Source organism: Plectropomus leopardus, chromosome 20, assembly GCF_008729295.1.
Source record: "Plectropomus leopardus isolate mb chromosome 20, YSFRI_Pleo_2.0, whole genome shotgun sequence".
Taxonomy (NCBI): Eukaryota; Metazoa; Chordata; class Actinopteri; order Perciformes; family Serranidae; genus Plectropomus; species Plectropomus leopardus.
In genome coordinates, this window is record NC_056482.1 from 7,298,311 (window position 1) to 7,319,599 (window position 21,289).

General features: G+C 38.7%; 1 protein-coding gene across 1 annotated transcript in view; it reads left to right on the forward strand.

The window, feature by feature from the left end:
- The window catches only part of lamc3 (laminin, gamma 3), a 139,608-nt gene that overhangs the window by 41,717 nt on the left and 76,602 nt on the right, over positions 1 to 21,289 (forward strand). The window contains exons 5-8 of the mRNA XM_042509210.1: positions 10,940 to 11,128; positions 12,701 to 12,818; positions 18,800 to 18,898; positions 20,661 to 20,797. Of these exons, the coding sequence (XP_042365144.1) occupies positions 10,940 to 11,128; positions 12,701 to 12,818; positions 18,800 to 18,898; positions 20,661 to 20,797 (543 nt within the window). The remainder of the gene's footprint in view (positions 1 to 10,939; positions 11,129 to 12,700; positions 12,819 to 18,799; positions 18,899 to 20,660; positions 20,798 to 21,289) is intronic.

Here is a 21,289-nt window from a genome sequence, read left to right on the forward strand (position 1 = left end):
CTACACCTGCACTTTAAATACAGCTGTATGTCAGTTGCTGTTATTGTAATTTATATGTCATGTATTGTAAAAGTCAAATCTCCATGTCCTTTTTTTAAATAAAACACACTTAAAAAAATATTTGTTTTAACTTTGAAAAGTTACAGGCTACCTTAAATTTTGAAGTTGGCTAAATGTTAGAGGACAAGTGGAATCATTACAAAATTACCTCAACTTGCCTTCTCAAATTCAGTCAACTTTAAATTTTAAGGCAGTCCAGCACTAGCTTTTTGAGTTGAAACAATTAATTTCTTTTTACAGGGCAGGTAAAGGTGTATTAAAACACAGAAATGTACCCAGGCCATATTTAAAGACTGTGCCTTTAAGCAAACCATTAAGACTTCTGTAACACTGTGATGTCACAACTACACTATTTGGTACTACAGCACCATTACAGTAATTTCCCACCTGCAATGATGTTGCAAAGATGTACGGACTGCAGATGTAGAAGACCCGCCAAAACAGACATCAAAGTACACTGGGCCCTTTTGGGAGGGGGTATAATAGAGTGTGAATAAAGGTATATTCAGGTAGACAGTATGAGAAAAATCATTTGTGGGCATCAAAGGTAAAGACCTAAAATTGTTTCAGTCATACCTGACAGGAGCTTCTCCATCTGCCTTGGCAAACATTCTTTAGCTGTGGCCCCTCTTACTTGTGGAGTTCCTCAAGGCTTCATTTTGGGCCCTATCCTGTTCTCTCAAGGGATGCGTGCAGCTAGTAGCATTGAATTTTTCCCGACTTAATTTTAGTGATCATCAAGTCTCTTCTGTAAGTTAATTAAGGAATTAACATCATATTATTCATACTTTAATTGTGATGGCCCACCAGCAGATGGAGACATGAAATTCAATGCATTTAGGTAATATTCATTCATTGTGCAATATAATAAAAAAATACTTACTGATCTGACAGACCAAAATGTTGGTCTGTCATATGTATAAACCTGAAATTAGCATAATATGGGACCTTTAAGACATTTATTACTGCTTCAGAATGAGAAATTCTTTCAAAAAGCAAAATGACAAACAGCAGATTATTACAGCTGTCTTGCTTTTTGTTATTGTGTGAATAGTAGTAGCAGGTGGTAAATGGAAGCTTCGGGGGGCTTTTTCTCAGAATGTTTCAGTGTTATGCGACATGTCTGCGTGTTTTTATTGGTCATTCGAGATTGTTTATCAAATCTTGATATTGGATTCGGATTTCTTTTAGTTCGCTTTGTGGTTGCAAAATAGGTTTGGAGAAATATGCAAAGGGTTGGTTGTCTGTGTTTATGTGTACGTATTGGGGGTGAAATGGGATGCCATTATCATCAAAAGTCTCCCCGGCTGAAACCATTTACAGCCCAAGCAGGTTGCTGCGGGTCGTCATGATTTCCGTTGTTTGCTTGATGTTGTCATCGGCTTAGCCTGAGGCTGTTCCAGTAAGAAGACACTTTAAATCCTTTCTTGCCACCAATTTAAGGTTGAAGGCTGCGGTTGTAGCTGGGAGACTGTGATCATATTTTTGAATATCAATAGTACACACATAATACTGCAGCTACTTATCATCTTAGCCTCTGGTAGTACTCCTAGTGTGAAATGTGATAGATATAGCAGATTTAAACCTAAAATTTGGTTAATCTCCCCTTGTATTTTTGTTTTGGTTTATTGTGTTTGCTTTTTGAACTCATATTTCAGCTAGTAATTTAGGACAATAGAGAAAAAACAGCAAACATCTGGTCTACTTCTGAACCCCGAACGCTTTTGCACATAGCAGATGTTTTATTAAATACACTGTACTCCCATTTACAAGCAATCAAGCAGCTGGTAGGTTGAAAATTAACTGCTGAAAATGCCATGATAATGTATACAGGGAGATTTTTAAGAATTTAAAAGCAACTTCTTGGACACTAGTAAAATGTAATTTTGTAGGTGAATTTGTGGAAAAACAACATTTAAATATGTTTTGCTGCTGGACCCCATCAATAGTTGTACATTATATAACTTCCATGGCAGACTAACATCCAGTGTAAGGAATACACTAGTATAATTTAGCATTATTTATACTTAGCCCTACAATAACATTATATGATCTGCACACTGAAACACGAAACGCAGATCAAACTAAACATTGATCATAGAGCAAACCTTTCCAATAATATAGAAAAAAGCTGTTCCCTCCTGAAATACTAATTACAACCTGTCAACATCCTTTCTCTTAGTTTCCTGCTGACTCCTTTCCACCTCAACTGTCACAGGGCTGCGCCCACATGATACGCATTACAAACGTGCTGCATGTAGTGGAGTACCTGCAGGTCACAAGGAGTCAGGACAGAAAATGCACTATAATCACATGTTAACAGTACATGGAATACACTTATAGCTTGGAACACAAAGCACTTCGTACTTTACTGCTCAATCATCCATTTACTAAAGGTACCACCAACCCAGGCTGATTGTTTCCCCCACTTGCAGTTTCCATGCTAAGCTAACTGTCTCGTGGATCTAGTTTCATTATATTTAGCATAAACACTGGTATCAGTCTCATACCTACGCCAAGCAAGAAAGGTATAAGCATTTTTCCCAAAATGTCAAAATGCTCCTGTGATATTGGAAGTCAGCCACACTAAAGTAAGGTAATATTTATATATTTTATATATATATATATATATATATATATATATATATATATATATATATATATATATATATATATATATATATATATATATATATATATATATATATATATGAGAGAGAGAGAAAGAGAGAGAGAGAGAGAGAGAGCTGTGTTAAAGCCTAAATAATGTTAAAGAATAAAACATTTAGAAAATGAATGGCCTGTCTTTGTACATATCACTCTGCCATTACACATTCCTTTAGCATGGGTGGAGAGGAAATTAGGATTATTTTACAGTTTAGAGACTTCAACCTTCAGGTGTGGTAAACAACTGTTGGACAACTGAACTTATCCTGTTTCCGAAATGCTGCTTTTTTGCAGGACCTCTTACTAGAGATTCATATCTTAACCTACGCTCAAAAGCAACAGTAGGCGCAGGAGTGTGTGGGTTAGGTAGAGGTCTGATTCCTCTGTAGCAGCACACTAAAGGTTGCAAAGATATGTGTGCAGCATGATCCCTCATAGACTGGTTTCTTATCACTGCTGGTGTTCTGCTCTCTCTGCTGGTCCGACATCTCATTCGTCCAGCAAATTAGATGTAAAAATGAGAAATTATTGTGCCTGCAGGGACTGTGGTCCCTCTCTACAATGCATTCTGCAACAATATATAAGGGCACAAGACAAGAAGAGGGTGAATTGCATCACCTCTCATGCAGGTGAGGTGAGGTGGTAAATTCCTCAAGTCTCCATAAAACCGTGCCCTGCTGCTGAAAAACAGCCGATACACAGATCGCTGAATTTCAAAATCAGGATAAGTTTCCGTATGTTTCTGTATTATGTGATTCCGCAGCAGCAATAGCCCTTGGGTGGTGACACAAATGTTCACATGGACTCAAGAATGAACTGATGAGATTTTGGTGGGTATAGGTCAAAGGTCACTGTGTCTCATTCTTTGAGACTTCATGACCTTGCATTCGAATCATTCTTGCGACGGCAATAGCTCAAGAACACGTTAAAGGAATTTCCTCAAATTTTCCCACAAGCATTCACTTAGACTCACAAATGAACCGATCAAAGTTTTGATGGTCAAAGGTCAAGGTTACTGTGACCTCACTTTTACCCATTATTCAAGGTAATATCTCAGGAACAGAGTCGGAGACATTTGGTCAGATTCTCAATTGCTGACACTTATCATAGGTGTCCACCTTGAGACTGTGCTGTAATTGTAGTTCTAACTAATTTCCTCAACCACTGTCTTTCCAAAATTAGAGGCTTTTTGTTATTACCAATAACATATGAAAACATTCCTAGTTTGGACTCAATATTCCAGCTCATGCATGACCTGGATTCCATATATTGTTGTTATCATTTCATCCTTTTAGTGATTTACATATCTTTTCATGTGTGGCATTATGTCATTTGGTGAGTAGTTCAGGAAGTATTTGCATCACAGCGGCTGATTTGATGTTTTTGTATAGAGCAAAGGATACTTTCGATCAAACATCTACTAACACTTAAAGTGATGCTGACACGAGTTAACTACTTCTATTTTGATTATCAAAAGGAGAAAAATCAACCTTGATATTAACACATTGCATCTCTGTGACCTGATTTTGCATAGTGCTACTACTGCAATAAGAGTTTATTCCAAGGAAACGGCGTGCTGTTAAAAGCACCGTATATATAGAATGAACATGGCTCTCACTATGTGTCCGGGCTGATCTCCATGAAACAAAGCCTCAAGGAGCAATATTATGGCAACATCCACGCCTATATGGGCATGATATGCAAATTTAAGAGTCCTTGAAAGCCCTCAGCAGGAGTCTGAAGTGCTGCAAGACCAGCCTGTCAGGAGAGGTTAGTGCTACTGGCTCATAGTCACTGAAGGCACTGGGCCATCCCTTTTTCCCTTTTTCCACACGGAGACAATGCAGCAAGTTTTTTTTGTAGTGGAGACACACATTTGTAATGAAGGCATGCAGGAGCTGCAGAGAAGGGTGGTTCAGATAGTTTAGGATTCTAGGTAATTGTTTTCAAAACTAACTGACCACCTTTACTAAACAAACCACATGTATGACTATGGCTTGGCATCAATAGATGGCGGGAGATTGAAACAAACTTGTCATAAAACCTAAGAGATTTTTTTTTTATGCCTCTGTGCTAGCGATAGCGGAGGCTAGAGGCATTTTGTTTTTGGATTGTCCATGTGGCACCAACATTCACTTGGACACAACGATAAGCTGATTAGAATTTGTTGTTCATAGGTCAGTGGTCAAGGTCCCTATGACCTCCTCTGTCATTCTTGTGACAGAAAAACCTTGAGGGATTTTTTTTTTTAATTTGGCAAAAACTTTCACTTGGACCCAAGAATGAACTGATTCCATTTTTGTGGTCAAAGGTGTAGGTCATTGTGACCTTGTATGTTTCATCCTTGTAAAAGAGACAACTCAAAAACACCTGGAAGGAATTTCTTCAAATTTGACACAAACATTCGCTCACACTCAACAATAAGCTACTTAGAATTTGGTTTTCAAAGATCAAGGTCACTGTGACTTTGAATCCATATCATTTTTGTGAACGCAATATCTGAAGATGGCCTTGAGGGAGTTTTCCTCAAATTTGGTACAAACATCCAGACTCAGAATGAACTGATTAGAATCTGGCAGTCAAGGTCAAAGATCAAGGTCACGAAGACCTCATAAAATGTTGCTGTGGGGGAAGATGTGTGCGAAGCATCCATGTATGCGCGGACATGGATGTAAACTGTAAGTGCACCTTGACTGGTTAAAAAGGCGTGGCGGTATATCTAGTTTTGCCATCGATCTCTTTTTCAAAACAGTTCATAAATGTTAGTGTTATTGGTGGCTAGCACGCGGTGAAAATCATTTGTTCTTTCGACACTGGGTTGTGTTGTTAATGTGCTAAATGGCTGGCTAGCATCTTGAATCTGTCCTGTTGGTCTTCTGGTTTCCCCGGTTGAAAGACAAATACAGACTGCAAATACAGACTACTGCTGGAGAGTTATTTTCTCCCACGCAGGTGCAAAACGTACATGCTAGCTGACCATGGCTGTAGTCTGTGCAGTGCATTCAAGAGCATCTTTTTGGCCAAGACACAGGCAACGTGAGTTGAAGCACCAGTTGACCTTCGTCACCAGTAGTTCTTTGATGTCGATTTAGTGTGTCCGGGCCTTAATGTATTGAATGAAATAACCCACTACCATAAAATCTTCCCCAGTCAAACGATACCGCGATTAATCCTCTTTGTACCCAGCTCTGGAAAAAATAACTGGTTTTGCTCACAAGGTATCACCTCACGCATTCTTTATTTTAATGCATTGTGTGATGGGCCCACTACAGCAGCAGCTACAACCTGAACAGCCTATGGTGTTGTGAGGTGGAGCGCAGTGTATTGTGCAAATTTGGCAGTTCAGCGTGCCAAGATACCATTAAAACATGGGAAAGTAATTAAAATAATTAGATTAGTTTACTGAATGCTTTCACTCACATTAAATAAAGTAGGAAAAGGTATAAGATGAAGTACTCTATTGGTGTTGGTATCACTTTAAGGGTACTGGTATTGGAACTCCTATTATAAATTTTACATGATACCCAGACTCATGTGTACACAAGAAAAGTGACTCATGCCAGACTGCTTTCACAGGTTGTCACCATAATCACCAAACTTGCCTCCCAGAAATTACAGTACAAGAACTACTAATGTCTTGTGCCAAAAACATTATGTAATTGCTGGCTGCATTTGCCTGTGGTAACAACATTTTGAGAAGGTGCCACCTGTGCAAATTATTAGCATATAAACTAAGTTTCCAGGAGAATGGGTTTTTAGTAGAACAACTATACATACAAATCAACCTTAAACCATATCAGACCTTGTGCAAATCTATCTGCTAAAGTCACATTTCAGTTTCTTTTTCTTGTTCACCTTAGCAAGAAATGCATCTACCACACGTCCCTCTGTCTATATATGGAGAAAAATAGAATTTATAGCTAAGAAAGCTGCCAGCCGCCACCAAAATACCCCATGGTGTTGTATTGTAAAGTATTTCTATTGTAATCCAGCAGATTTCTCATCCAAAAAATGTGTGAGGCATAGTGTTTGAGGAGGTGGCTCCATCAATCAACCAACTGAGTGTGGAGCTAAGTGTGCCTCCTTACTTGTGTGGAGCCTCCACAGTGGCAGGCTGTGTGGTCTCCAGGACAGGATCGAGGGAGGCACACGGAAGAGGTGGTTGTGGGCGGACAAACCAAAATGTGGTCAAGATGGCCAAACACAGGCTGTGGAAAGCTGCGTAGAAATCTGTGTGTTGCATCTGTTGGAGAACAGCTTAAAGTGATTTGCTCTGTCTCAGTTCACTCTGCTGTTCTGTATGTGTGCACTGCTTGTGGCAAAATTCATCACATAAACACCACCTTTAGCCATCTGAAAACGGGGCCAACATCAGTTTTCTTGTGCTATTTTCAGACAACCTTTGAACCCTGCGCTAATTGGTGCAATTTCTTTTAACAACATGAAAAAAAAGGCAATGAGAAACTTCATAAGAAATGTTCCACGATTTGCAAGAAATAAGTGGATTTAGAAAATGATTTTTGAAGAATGTCTAAAAGAAAAAAAAGAAATGAGCTAAGGTGACACTATATTTAAAGTTATCCATACTTATAATTATCCTAATTTTTTTTTCCAGGTCATTTCCTTGTTTCTTTTATTTGTTTTTTTGTTGTGTTTGTTTTTTCAGTTTTGCTTTTTATTTATTTATTTTTGTTTAGTTACAAATTTTCAGGGAACTTTCTTGTACTCTTCCTTAATTTCTGTCACATTTTTGGGTGATTTCTTCTTTCATTGCTCATTGCCTCTTTCCCATGTTTTTGAAAGAAAACAAGGGTTAGACTGTTGTGCCACACTCATTGTTCACTCCTTCATTTTAACATGCTTATTAAAATGTTAAGATAAGAGGTTGACCTTTCCAGTATCAACATAACAGGCTGGTAATTTAAATGACAACATTGAAAAATACACTTGAGTCAACAAGGATACAAAGTTATTCAAATCACATACCTATTTTTCATTGCAGATACCGAAAAACCAATTTAAAACAGCAACAAAAAAAAAAGCTTAATAAAAGCAGTGAATAATTAAAACATTAGCAAATATACTTTTGAACTTGCTAAGAGGGATGGGAAGCCAGATGTTCAGTTTGCCCTAAAGCTCATTTCAGGATGAAGGACCATAATTACACAAACTCATTTTCCTCGCTTTGGTTCACACTTGAAGTCACTTTTGACATAACCTACTGATAGACCTGAAGTTATGTGAGTAAAACATAATTTTGAGATAATTGTTAGGTTTTTGAGGATAGCCTGGGAGTATCAAATGTTCTCCATGATATCATCACAGATTACAACACGGTGTATGCTAGATTTAACATGAATATGCACCTCGTAGGTTCAGTCTGTTGAAAGTACTGCCACCTGGCTATCAGCTCCCGAAACCAGCAGGGGCTGCATCACTAGCCGGCACCATAAAGACAGAGTGGATGGGAGCTGACAGGTAGAGCCGGCTGGTGGTATTTGTGCTCTAGTTGCCCACCAGTGCCAATCAGATGTGAGTCATGCTGCAGCAGCTTCCTGTGCAGAATGTCAGTTTTTGTCAGATTCTGTTGCCCCTGTGAGCAGACGGATTGCAGATGTGATAACAAGAGACTCAGCATTACTCAAAGACGCATGTTGTGTTCAAAAGGCCACTCCCAGCGGTGCAAAGGCTCCTACAGTATCTTTTTATTCCATCCATCAGGAGTACAATTTCAGGACGGATGCAGCACTCAATATTTTTAGATTAAAAATAAGTCAAATTCCAGCCCAGTTGCCGTAAGAAAATGTTGGCGGCGTACATTTCTGTAAACCACAGATATGCTACACTTGTACGTTTTATATGTATAATGTCAGTGTTTCTAAAGTGGTGTAAATCTGATCACATGCATATCTGCTGACTGGTGAAGGGATGGTGGTGGGCGCGAGACGTAGTTGAGACAACTGCAGCATAACAGGGTTTTTGGCAACACATCGATGGCATTTGCATCTTTTATTTCGCTGTCATTACTTTAAGCAAAAACAAAATCTTTTCATAACTCTAACCAAGTGGTTTGTGCTTAAATATAACCATACGTTAACCAAAGTGTTGTTGACATGTAAAGAAAATTAAAGTTTCAACGTATCTGCTACATAATCAGGTGCAAATGTTACATATCCGTGGTTTGCAGAATTGTACATGCCAACATTGGGTTGAAATTTCAATGTGTAATGTGAAAGGAGTAGCTTTTAATGAAGAGAACTAACGTAGAATTAACACCTGACTCTTCAGTTGCTCTCAGCTCCACAAGGTTTTAGCTTCTTTTGACTCATTTTTGTTTTATGGCCACAGTTTGAATATTTTGGATAACGTCCATCGCTTTCAGCACTTGTAGTTTTTGATGCAGATGGCAGCTGTTTTTAGTAAAAACTCTGATAAATCCACCATACACATTATCATAGTTACTTCCAAAACAAATGAATCACTTGTTACATATCACAGATAGAAAAGTAATTACTTCACCACGCTCAACAGCGAATGTAATTTGTTGCAATACTCGATTGACTAACAGCTCCATCAAAGTTATCCTCCACAGCCACACACCTTATCATCTCTATTTCGTCATCATCATCTTTCTTAACATATCTACAGGAACAGAAAATGAAACATCATGGCTTTTGGTCTAACAATGATAAGCCTCTCGATGTTATTGCCAGTAATTTAGGGGTGTAGCAAATGAATTCCTGGGCTTTTTGCTAATCATTATAAAAAAGATATCTGCATATGAATGCAGATCATAAAAAAAGGCTAATATGAAGCTAAATTGGGGTCAGACGATAGGTGGTGGGTCTCAAGCTTGCATTTTTGCAAATGCGTTTCACCTTCCCACATGTACCGCTCACCTGCCGCGTGATTTATCAGTATCACTCGGATTCTTCCAATACCAGAATATTTAAAATACAATATAACCTTGTACAGCCTAGCTCCAGTGACTGACAAAAGCTCAGCTGATTTTGACTGAACAAGTCCTGCCCTTGTTGTAAAGATGTGGGTTTCAAGCACACACACATACACACAAAAATATGTAAAATGTAGAGAAGATAAAACCTACACTTGGAAGGAGAATCAAAAGCAATGACAAAAAACACTAAATGAGTGTAGAAAATAGAGTTAAATTTAAATCAGACTTCTTTAGAGTTAGTGGGAGGGGCCTTTCATCTCCTTCAAGCTACAAAGTTAGCAACTAGCTGGTGAACACAGTGGAATATTTAGCATCACACTATTGTCAAAAGTTGGGAAGGACCAAAAAGACCTAGAAGGAGCATGAATATTTGGCTTTTGATAAGTGGTTAGAATCACAATCCCAGATGAATGTTATTGCTGGTTTTTGTATGCTTGTTTGCTATCCCTTTACTAACACGTCAGCCGTATCATCTCTCTGATGTGACTAAACATCAACGGCGTGTATATAGCTTGTTACATTGTGACAACGTTAAAATAAATTTAAAAAAAGAACAAATGCAGATTTTCTTAGCGATGATGAACCCTTATTTACTCATAATGATCTTATGAATATAACAGTAGTCAGACCCAAAAGAAACATGAAGCATCTTATTTAATCTTTTTAGCAAATTAAATGTTTTTCACCAGCCATTCCAAGTTTGTAGTGTGTTGGGTTTGAAAGCAACTGGTGATCATTTTTTATCTTTGAAATAAAGTGAACACTGCTGAGACTCCTGATTAACAGGAAGGAATAATCATATGGTTATTGCCGGCACAACAGAGAGCTTGATTCATAATAAAATGGGCAATTTCACCTAAATCCCCCCTCAGGGTAACTGGTAAACTAAGGAGGGATTTGATGTGAGGGGTATGAGAGCTGTGATGCTGCGTTATCAGCTGAGTAATTTGCTCTTGTATAAACATGAATTACTGTTATCTAAGTGCCCCCTGACAGCCGATTGGCTCCTCATTAGGCCTGTGTGAAATGAGATTAGCAGCGAGCCTCTAAATTATGATCCAATCCCAGAACACATAATCTCTCGCACATATACCCCCCTCTGTCTCTCTCGCTCTCCTCCATCTATTTCTGTCCTTTCTACCTTGTTGCCTTCTCTGCCCACTCCGTCCCCTGTTACTGCTCTTTCCTCGTTCTTCACGTCTCTCCTCACTTGACCTCTTGCTCTTTCCCTTTCTTTCTTTCCCCCGCCCGCAGAGTGTAACTGCAGTGGGAGGTCAGATGAGTGTGTGTTCGACATGGAGCAGTACCGCAGCACCGGCAGTGGGGGGCGCTGCGTGAGCTGCAGAGACAACACGGATGGGCCCCATTGTGAGCGCTGCAGGGAGAACCACTACAGGATGTCTGCCGAGGAGCCCTGCCTGCCCTGCAACTGCAATGTGAATGGTAAACTGCAAACACTTTGTGTTGTGATAAGAACTTAAAACCCCTAATTGTAATCCATGCAAATAATATTATTTTTGTTTTCTCTGGCATGATAAAATAGAATTATGGTTAAACTGGAATGCTCTATTAGCACCATAAGCCACCACAAGCAAGACTTAGCTGCAAGCAAAGAGGATTAATTATTTGCAAATTTTATGGCCAAATGTTTTAAAATCATTATTAACATGACATTACTCAAGCCGTCTTAACCCTTAGAACCTGGAGTAAATCGCTTTTTAGGCTGCTTTCAGATGCTTCTCACAAATATATAAACCTTTGAACCTTGAGCAAATGTGTAAAATTTCTTTCCAAAATATGGGAAAGGGGCAATGAGCACTAAGAAAAATCTGAAGTTTTAGAAAATTACTTTTTTAAAAAGCTAAGGATGAAAGAAAAACAACTGGTAAAAAAACAATATTTATAATTATCATTATTAATTTTTTTTTCCTTTTTCAGTTATTTTATTTGTTTTTTGTTTTGTTCATTTCAGTTCATTTACTGTACTTTTGCAAATTTTATAGCCAAATTTTTCAAAATCAAGGGACCAAGAAAAAACCTGGGGATAAACGATATATATATATATATATATACAGATAGATAGATAGATAGATTGATTGATTGATTGATTGATTGATTGATTGATTGATAGATAGATAGATAGATAGATATGTATATATAGATATTTTTTATCTATTTATTGTAATTCCTTTCCAATTTTTGGGTCATTTCATTTTGTTGCTTGTGCCTTCCTCCTTTGTTCTTGAAAGAAATCAATCCAATTTGCTCAAGTTTCAAAGGGTTAAGTGTAGAGTCTCTGGTTCACAATTTATAGAATCTTGTTTCGTCTCATGTTGCGCACATCATATCTGATTTATCCTCGCCTCCCAAATGACCATTAAATAAACCCGTGACTTCACTCAGCCCTGCTGTTGTAAATCGATCCAGTCGACTCACTTATCATTGCAGAGACTCATTAAACAGAGTCTAATTTTAGTTGTAGGTACATTAAATGTTTGGGCTCTTAATTACACCATCATCAGGGTAAAGAGAGAGGAACCAGAGGAGGAAATGAAAAATATACTGTACATCAGCGATTTTTTCCTCTACATTTCCTAGATAGTGTAAGGTGATTGCACAGAGCTGTTGGAGTCCATTATATTGATGAAAGGTTATAGCAGACTCCATCAGGCTTCCTTTTCTCTCATGTCCGCAATACCCCAGCTGCTCTTTTTTCTCCATTAACTAAAGCTACAGTGTGTCAGCTACAGCGAGGTTATATCCTGCTCTTTCAGCCTCATCCTTGGGGGTTTTCGAACAGAATTCAATAACAGGTATTCAGTTATCTGCAGCATGACAAATTATTAATGATATATTGACACATTTCATGTCATTCACCAATGACTTTTACCAATTCTGAAGTTTTTTAGCTCACGTTTCCTTGAAAATATATCTCCCTGTTTCCCTTTTGTCCTCATTCTCTCCGTTTTTTATTCAGATTTTTTTCCCCACTGATCCATCTGCTGTCCCTCCCAGGTTCAGTGAGTCTGCAGTGTGATGCAGAGGGAAGGTGTGCGTGTCGAGCTGGCGTGACAGGGGAGAAGTGTGACACATGTCGGGCCGGCTTTCACTCGCTCGGCCCCAGTGGCTGCAGGTGAGCAACACACGTAGTCGTAAACACAGTCGCACAGACATGTTGACACAAAAGTCACAAAAAACAATAGAAGTATAGAAAGAACGGCTAAAGAAATGGTAAAAAGAATATACCTGCGTAAGAGGGAAGGGGTTAAAAAGAAATAAGCAGGTACCACAGAGACAGACTTTGTTTCATAAATCTTCCCTCTTTTGCAGTTATACCATCTCACTTCCTCAAGCCTGAATTTATCAAACTACAAAGCTGCCGTAAACAAGAGGATTCTCATTTCTCTATGTGACACCACTGTGAATTAGTGACCTTCTTATCAGCGGGTACCAGGATGTGCCGTACAGTACCATACTGCTAACAACCGTTTGAAAAAGCAAGCCATCTCGGAGCGCTGTAATTTTCCACATGGAAATATGAAGTTGGGGAAAAACATCAACAGTCAGTTCAATCAATATTTCAACAAATATTTCAATCATGTTCATTCAGATGTGTCACTGCCTTCTGCCACCTTTGCTCTTAATGCTTTATGCACAATACACAGAATATTTTAATCAGTATTATCATGTATTTACTATATTTACTATGATTTTATTCATCTTATGTGTACAACAGTGTTGATGTTATCACAATCAGATCAGTCATTATGGTTACAGCACATAATGCTTGTCTGCATTTCATGAAACAATATTACTTATTTTAATACTCAAATCACTCAAAATAATCTGATCTAAATGTCAAAGTCAACACCTAGCTGGTAGATTTGGGTACTGTTGAAAAAACCTACTCCCAGTACTCAAAGTGATACCAGTACCAACAGATTATTTCATTTGATATCTTTTTTTCTACTTCATGGGAATAGTAAATGTATAAGAACTTGTATAGCATCTTTGTAGTCATCCAACCGCTCAAACACTGTTCCACTACATTCACCCATTCACATACACGTTCACACACAAGGTGCCACTATTACTCAGTAACCATTCTGCCTCACTGATACACTAACACAACAGCCATCGGGAGCAATTTGGGGTTCAGTATCTTGCCCACGAACTGGAGGGGCCGAGGATTAAACCGCCAGTCTTCCTAATTAGTAGACCCACTCTACCTCCTGAGCCACATCTGCCCAATGGAATGGAAACATTCTATGGCATAAAATAAGCTGCATAAAATGCCACCAGACAGCATAGGTGTGTAGTAAAGCTATACTTTGGAACATTTTGGTGGCATCTCAGCAAGCTGAACTGCCTGCAATGCTTGATTTCACCACACCACAGACTGTATGGGTTGTAGCCACATTTATTTGAAGAACACTTGCAGTGATTGGCTGCGAGCAAAATCATACAATTCTCTCAAAGTCTTCTTTTTATGGATGTTGTCATAAAAAGGATCAAATGCAGGTATTCTATAACTGAAGAAGTTTCAATACCATTTGGTATTGTTTTTTTTTGATTGATACCTTAAAGGTATCGAGTACTAATAGCACTACTACCTGGTAAACATTTTCGTTTTCGTTTCGTTTCGTTTTTGTTTCCCTAAAAGTTGATGGGGATCAAATTTTAAGCTAAACAAAGAGTGAATGTTGGACTTAAAGAAAATCAAGTTGCCTTATACATTACTCCAAATTAATGCTACTGTTACATATTTGCTTGATGTGTTAGTAAGTACTAACAAGTGTCATATCAGAAACTAGAAGATATTTACAGCTCCTGACAAATGGCCAAAAAAGTCAGTTATTGCTGACTAAGAAACAATTCCAAAATAATTAGAGCCCAATTGAAGGGTGGATTTTTGTTATATCAGATTATCACATTTCAAATACTCTCATATTCTTACATGTGCACCTTTTATATCTTTTATATATTTTTTATAAATGTATGTAACTGTGAGGAGGTCTGTCCTTACTATATAAGGGGTCAGCGGGTTCATGTGATTAGCTACGGGAGGGCCAGGAAAGAACAGTGTTCTCGAGGTCATGAAAAACCTCGAAAAGTCATGGAATAAGAAAAAAATCATTGAAAGTTTTGGAAAAGACATGGAATTTTCTTGTGTGTAATGAAACTAAATTTTACAGTAACCTTCCATGGATAACTTGCCACACAATGTAGCGCAATGGAATACAACTCAGGTCACTTTCTGTAAGTCAGCTGTTGACATAACATAGCTCGAACATGCGTCAACTTTTGGCTGAACGATAAATCATTCCGGCATCGACACTGAGATGCGCAGTACTTGAATCGAAGGACGTGCATTGTCAATTAAGGTCAGTTAACAACTGATTTGCTGCTTGATACAAATGAAAAAGTCATGCAATTCTTCATTATCAAAGACTAATACCGGCTTAGCCTTCCCTTTAAGACAGGTAATGTGTATATGTGACGTACTGTGGTGGCGTTTGTTATGGTGTTACAAGTGAGACTCTCCTGAGAGTGTGTGTGTGTGTAGAGAAGAACCATGACCAGGTTGGCAAGTGCCACTGACACAGTGAAGCGCATGCTTTTCCAAATTGGAAATTGTATTATTTGTCATCAAAAAGTTCTGAAATATGTGGGAACCTGTAAGAGGTAATTATCCTCATTTCCTTATATGAACATGTAAGTTGAGACAGAGAAGCTAAACTGCATGGGATTAAACACGTTAACTTTTCACATGGAACCAAGCCACTATATATGATCTTGTAACGTGTGTTATTTCCGTATATTGCATGATAAAAAGTTGGGTTTGCATTTCTTGCAGAGCAAACTTGCAGAGTGAATTCTGTTCATCTTGTGTCTGACCAACACATTGAATAAAGAGCATGAAATAGCATCGACCTTGTGGCCTGATTGATTGAATTTTAATTTATCTTATTCAATATAAAGAATCTTTCCTTCAACTAGGCAATCCTTTTATCCCTCCAATTCAGTGGTAAAAACATGGTAACTAAAAAACACATGGCAAATATCCAGTGTCATGATGACCCAAGTCCTGAAAGTAGACAATATCCCTGCACATGGTCAGTGCTTTGGTTGGTCAGCCAGCTGTCCTGACTGGGACAAAAAGACCTGGTGTTTGAAGAACCAAGCCAGGGACCATGCGGTCTCCTCCATCTGTTACCATGGTGACCGGATCCAGCCTCGCTGCCTTCAGAAACTTCAGAGAACAGCTTTAGCCAACCCCAAGGACAAACTTAACCTCAAAAATGTCCCTGCTTGCCTTCAAAGACCATTGAATGCATAATACTTTAGTTAGGAAAGGTCAACGTAGTCTGCTTTTGCTAAATATTATCCCATGTTAATCTGGTTTTATTAACCCTAACATCCATAACCTCTTGTAACTGTCACACACTATTTATTTATAGACTATTATAGATCATTCATATTTCAACCAAGAGATACTGACTAATGTTTTGATTTATTTATGATGTTCAATTATTTAGCATGTAGTCAATGGGTGCTTCTGTTTGTTTAAAGGGGTATTGTTTGGTTTTTTTCTTGCATAGAAAAACTGATCACTGATTGGAAGAAGGATTGGTCAGATTGATGACCTACTACAATTGATCTCTCTTAAATGTGATGAAGCATCAAATAAGAACAGAAGGGATACAACCGCTGAAGTAGTATTTTTCTGTTTTCCTACTTTGCTCTGATTTTGATTGTTTTAGTATGCTAAGAATGAGCTCAGTGGGTTGAATTGATTTTAAGATACACAGTTGCTTTCATCTCTAAGATATGACACTGATTTGCTTTTGAAGGTTTACACACAGTTTTTTTTCCCCATCCTTTGTTTCAGCATTATGATGCATCGACCTGCTGCGTACATCTGGATGATGAAAAAGCACATTCAAACTTTCTCTGACCTCAGAGGTCTCCTACTAAGTGTGCACTATATGATGGTGCATATGTGTATGTGTGTGTGTATGTGTGTAGGAGAAGTATGTTGTAGTATTTATATTCATAAGAAGTCTATCCTGGCTCTCCCTGACCCGCTCTACCTGCCGAGGGAATGCTAAGTTGTGATGGTGTTGAATCGCATATCAATGACTGTTTGGTGTTAACTCTATGTCTCAACACCAAACTGTGAACACTACAACAGACAGTTGACCACCTCTAGAAATTCTGTTGTAGGTTTTGAAAAATGACTTTAATGTTTATTTTTTGGACTTTAAAGGAGCTCTTTACAATAGTCAGAGGTTGTCTGCACTTGGCTCACCACATGGAGGTGGCTGAGCCGGCAGCTAGCAGCTAATGTTGCTATAAGCAAAACAGTGCTCCTTAGGTTTTGGCAACAATGCATGTGGTTAGGTTTAGAAAAAAAAAACAGGGTTTGTCTTAACATTTAAACAGAAAGCAAACAGTGGGCTTCTGGGTAAAAGTCTGGGGTTTGTTGGATCCATAGGGACTTTATTTATATAGCGTTACTTGCCAGGAGCATCACAAACTGCAGCCATCCAGAGCACATCATACCACTGCCAAAGGATCCTTGGTGCATCCATGTCAGACACCAACTTCCACTGACAACACGGCAACATTTGACAAGTTGGGTTGTTGCCTGCTGCCTCTAAAACTGTGGCCCCGGTGCGTTTCATACCGCTTTAAAAGGTGCTTCTTTGCATTGGTACTTGATGTTGACATCATTGTAAAAGCAGTGCTACTTGAAAAGTTGAGTGATATCCGGCTGAAATAACAGTAACAACTCTGAAGTTTTCCAAAGCTCTACTGTCAAGGTTATACAGCTCTCATCTTTTTTTTGTTCAGCAGAAAGCGCTTAGAAAACCATTGTACGCTTTCTGTTCAGCACCAAATAGCAGACTGATAAAGTTAGCGAGTAGCTGGCGAGCATAGCAGAAGCTATGCTAAGCTATCTTAGCTTCAGATAGAGTCAGATATTTTTCTGAGTAACTGTTGGAGACCAAACTAGAGCTAAAATGGACAAAAATATCAGACTTAGATTACCCAAGTTGCAAAAAAAACACAATTTCAAATCAGTGCTAGTGTTGCTCCTTATCAGGCGGATGTGAAGGGCGCTATTGCTAATGCATGCACTTAATCATCTTAAGAAGTTCTAATTTGTTTTGTTTGCATCTTTTTTCCACACCAAAAACATCAGTTAATGCAGATTTTCAGTGCGGTTGAAGATAAAGGAGGCTTTAGTGAAAACCATTACTGGTTAACAACCCTTGAAACTCACTTCCTTTATTGAATATCACAAGTTTTTGTAAAAACAAATTTATAATTCAGGAGTGTATAACAGTGTTAGACCTGACCCTTAATTTGGATAACTCTCATAGACAAAATTCTATTAATACAAGTTTATGCATGCACACATACATGCATACATGCACATGCACACACACACACTTTCTCTCATTCATGCAGCAAAATCAGGCTGTTGAGTTGAGGTGTGAATTACTCAGACCAGTGGAGCAGAAACAAGTAGAGACGGCTTGCCTTGGGATAATTGAATTATTTGTAATTGCGCCTCATTAAAAAATAGATTCTGTGTTACAGTCTCAAACAAAAGTGATCAATCAATGAAGGTGATCAAACACGTTTTGACATTTCCCAAGTCAGTGCTGACCCACCCGTCTCACTTGCTTTTATCAATGTTGTTTACACAGCCTTTTCCTGTGATAAGTTGTGTACTAAATCAAGCATCTCAGCATTGATGATTTTTTTACAAGGGCACGTGTGCTTTTTGAATGACAGCAGTGACGACAAAAACACATTCACAGGGTAGACGAGTTATTAGGGAGACCTAGGTTCAAGGCCCAAGACAAGGACCTATATTGTTGAGGCGTCCTTGAGCAAGACACCCCACTGTTTCCATGGTAGCTGTTTTGTAGCTGGCCATCTGGGATGCTGAAGGGGGCAGGCGAATAGAGAATGGAGATCAGTGAAGTTATTACATTGTTCTGGTGTTTACAACCCTTGCTTGCTTTTTCAGGTGTTCTCCCACATGTCTGTTATTTGCAGCGGATTTAAATCTTTCATCTTCACGTCAATTGTTTGTAGGCCATGTGAGTGTGACCCCAGCGGAAGTGTGGATGACTGCTCTCCTCTGGATGGACGCTGTTACTGTAAGCTGAACGTGGAGGGACAGAGCTGTGGCAGGTAAGTTTTTTGCTCTCGTCACGTATCTGCGCATATGACCTGCTGTTACCAAGGCAGCTTTTAACGTCCCCCACAGTGGAACCACTGTAAAATCATTTATCAGTTTATTTACAGAATGTAGTATTTTTATGCAAATATGCCGGTGACAGCAGTGGCCGGTGTCAGGTCAAAGGTCAAGGTATGGGTAACTGATCTTCATTTTTGTTTCAAGGAAATCTCAAAATTGCCTTGAGGGGAGAGTTTCAAATTTGGCACAAACGTTCCCTCAGACTCAGGGATAAACTGATTAGAATTTGGTGGTCAAAGGTCAAGAATCAAGGTCACTGTGGCCATTCATCCTTCTCATTCATATGAATGTGATATTGCTAGAACAGAAAGGGAATTTCTACAAATTTGGCAAAAACCACTTTGAGTCAAGGATGAAATTATTAGAATTTTGTGGTCAGAGGTAAAGGTCGCCATGACCCCATCCATCACATTCTCATTATAGTAGTATCTCAAGAACACAATAGAGGGAATTCTTATAATTTGGTACAAACGCCCACTTTGGAAAAAGTATAAACTGAGTAGAATATTGTGCTCAAAGGACAAGGACACTGTGACTTCACAAAATGCCATAATTCAGAAATTCAGATGCTAATTATGACAAAATTTCATACATATGTCTACTAGGATATAATGATCAAGTGATGACACTTTATATTCAAAAGGTCATAGGTCAACTTTACTGTGACATCATAAATCCACTTTTCTGGCTATAACATTATGTCATATCTCAGGAACACAAGGAGAGACGTTTTGGCAGATACTGAATTGATGACACTAATCTTGTGTTCCCACATTAAAACTGTGCTGATTGTATAGGTCTTCTACGCTGCCGGGGGAAAGATGTGTGTGAAGCTTCCATATTTTCACAGACATGGATGTAAAATGTAACCACAACTTGATGGGTTCAGGGAGGCATACAACAACAAACCGGTAATTCTAGTTGTTAATGTCTTACTTTTAATTCTTAATTTTAGGAATAAAACATTCCCATTATCAATCCTAGATTTAATGGTAATGATAAAGTAATTTTTATAAAAGATGAGTGTGTTACATTCAGCAAACAGGTCAGCACACCCTCACCAGCAGTATCCTAAAGCTTTCAGAATAATTTGTCTAAAAATTGCTCCGAGTTTTGGGGCTGTCCGTCATTTTGACTACTTTGACATGAACCTCACTGTTACAACATGTCAATAACCAAAGTCTCCGAAGCCTCTCCCTGTCTGTTCCTATCTTGTTCCTCTGGGACACAGGATCAAACAGATAAACTCACTGTGACATTAGCAATACACACAGCCCCAGGTCTCAAACTATTGAATAATTCTGTGCTCCCTGTTTGTTGACTTTTTTTGCTGATTTCACGGCTCGTTGAGCAGGCCCCTCTCCTGTGTAATGTGACCAGTCTAGTGGCTGATTTTTAGCGGTGTTCCTGTCCCACCCATATGCCAGCTAGTGTCTGGAGGTCAGAGCTCAGGGTCCTTGCAGCTGAGCTCCATTTGGTCCCTTCTTCCATAACACTGCAGCAACCAGCTCCCTGACTGCTGCACTGAGAACAACTTAAGAGATTAGTAAGCATACACTACAGCAAGGATGTGGTAAAGAGCTGCAATGAGGTGCATATGCAGGACATGGATGTTAATAACTAGTGTGTTTGTTTGTGTGTGTGTGTGTGTGTGTGTGTGTGTGTGTGTGTGTGTGTGTGTGTGTGTATCTACAGATGCAAGCCAGGATTTTTCGACCTACAACAAGTAAACCCAGCAGGCTGCCAGGCGTGTTTCTGCTTTGGCCACTCACTGGCCTGCTCCTCGTCCAATCACTATACTGCTGTCAACGTCACCTCTGACTTCACTGAAGGTAATGTCCAAGACTCACTAGCTATTAATAACGTTCCCTTGTTACTGTGGGATTGTTATTACTTAGTTACAATTAACAAGAACAAAAGTGTTACGTTGCTCTCAATTCACATACTCTTCATTTTCCTGAAAAGGTCCTCAATAAGGGGTTGTTGTTGTTGTTTGCATATTTTCTTTTTCTTCAATATTTAAATATGTCTGGAAATACACATTGTTATGAATCCAATGACAACCAATCCATGAATGCGTCTTTCTGTATACCAACTTAATCATGTAGGCTGGTTTATTTTATTTGTAAGGAGCCAGAGACAGCAGATAAAAATTTGCCTTTTAGGTGAGCTCTGAGCTATGGTGGCTCTGCAAGCTCATCACACTGCAACTGCAAGACATGCATATATACAAAACACACTAATTAGAAATTGTCTGCATCAGGTTGATAATATGCACAGCAAAAATGCTGCAAAAAAGATAAAACTCTGTTATCCATTTTGCA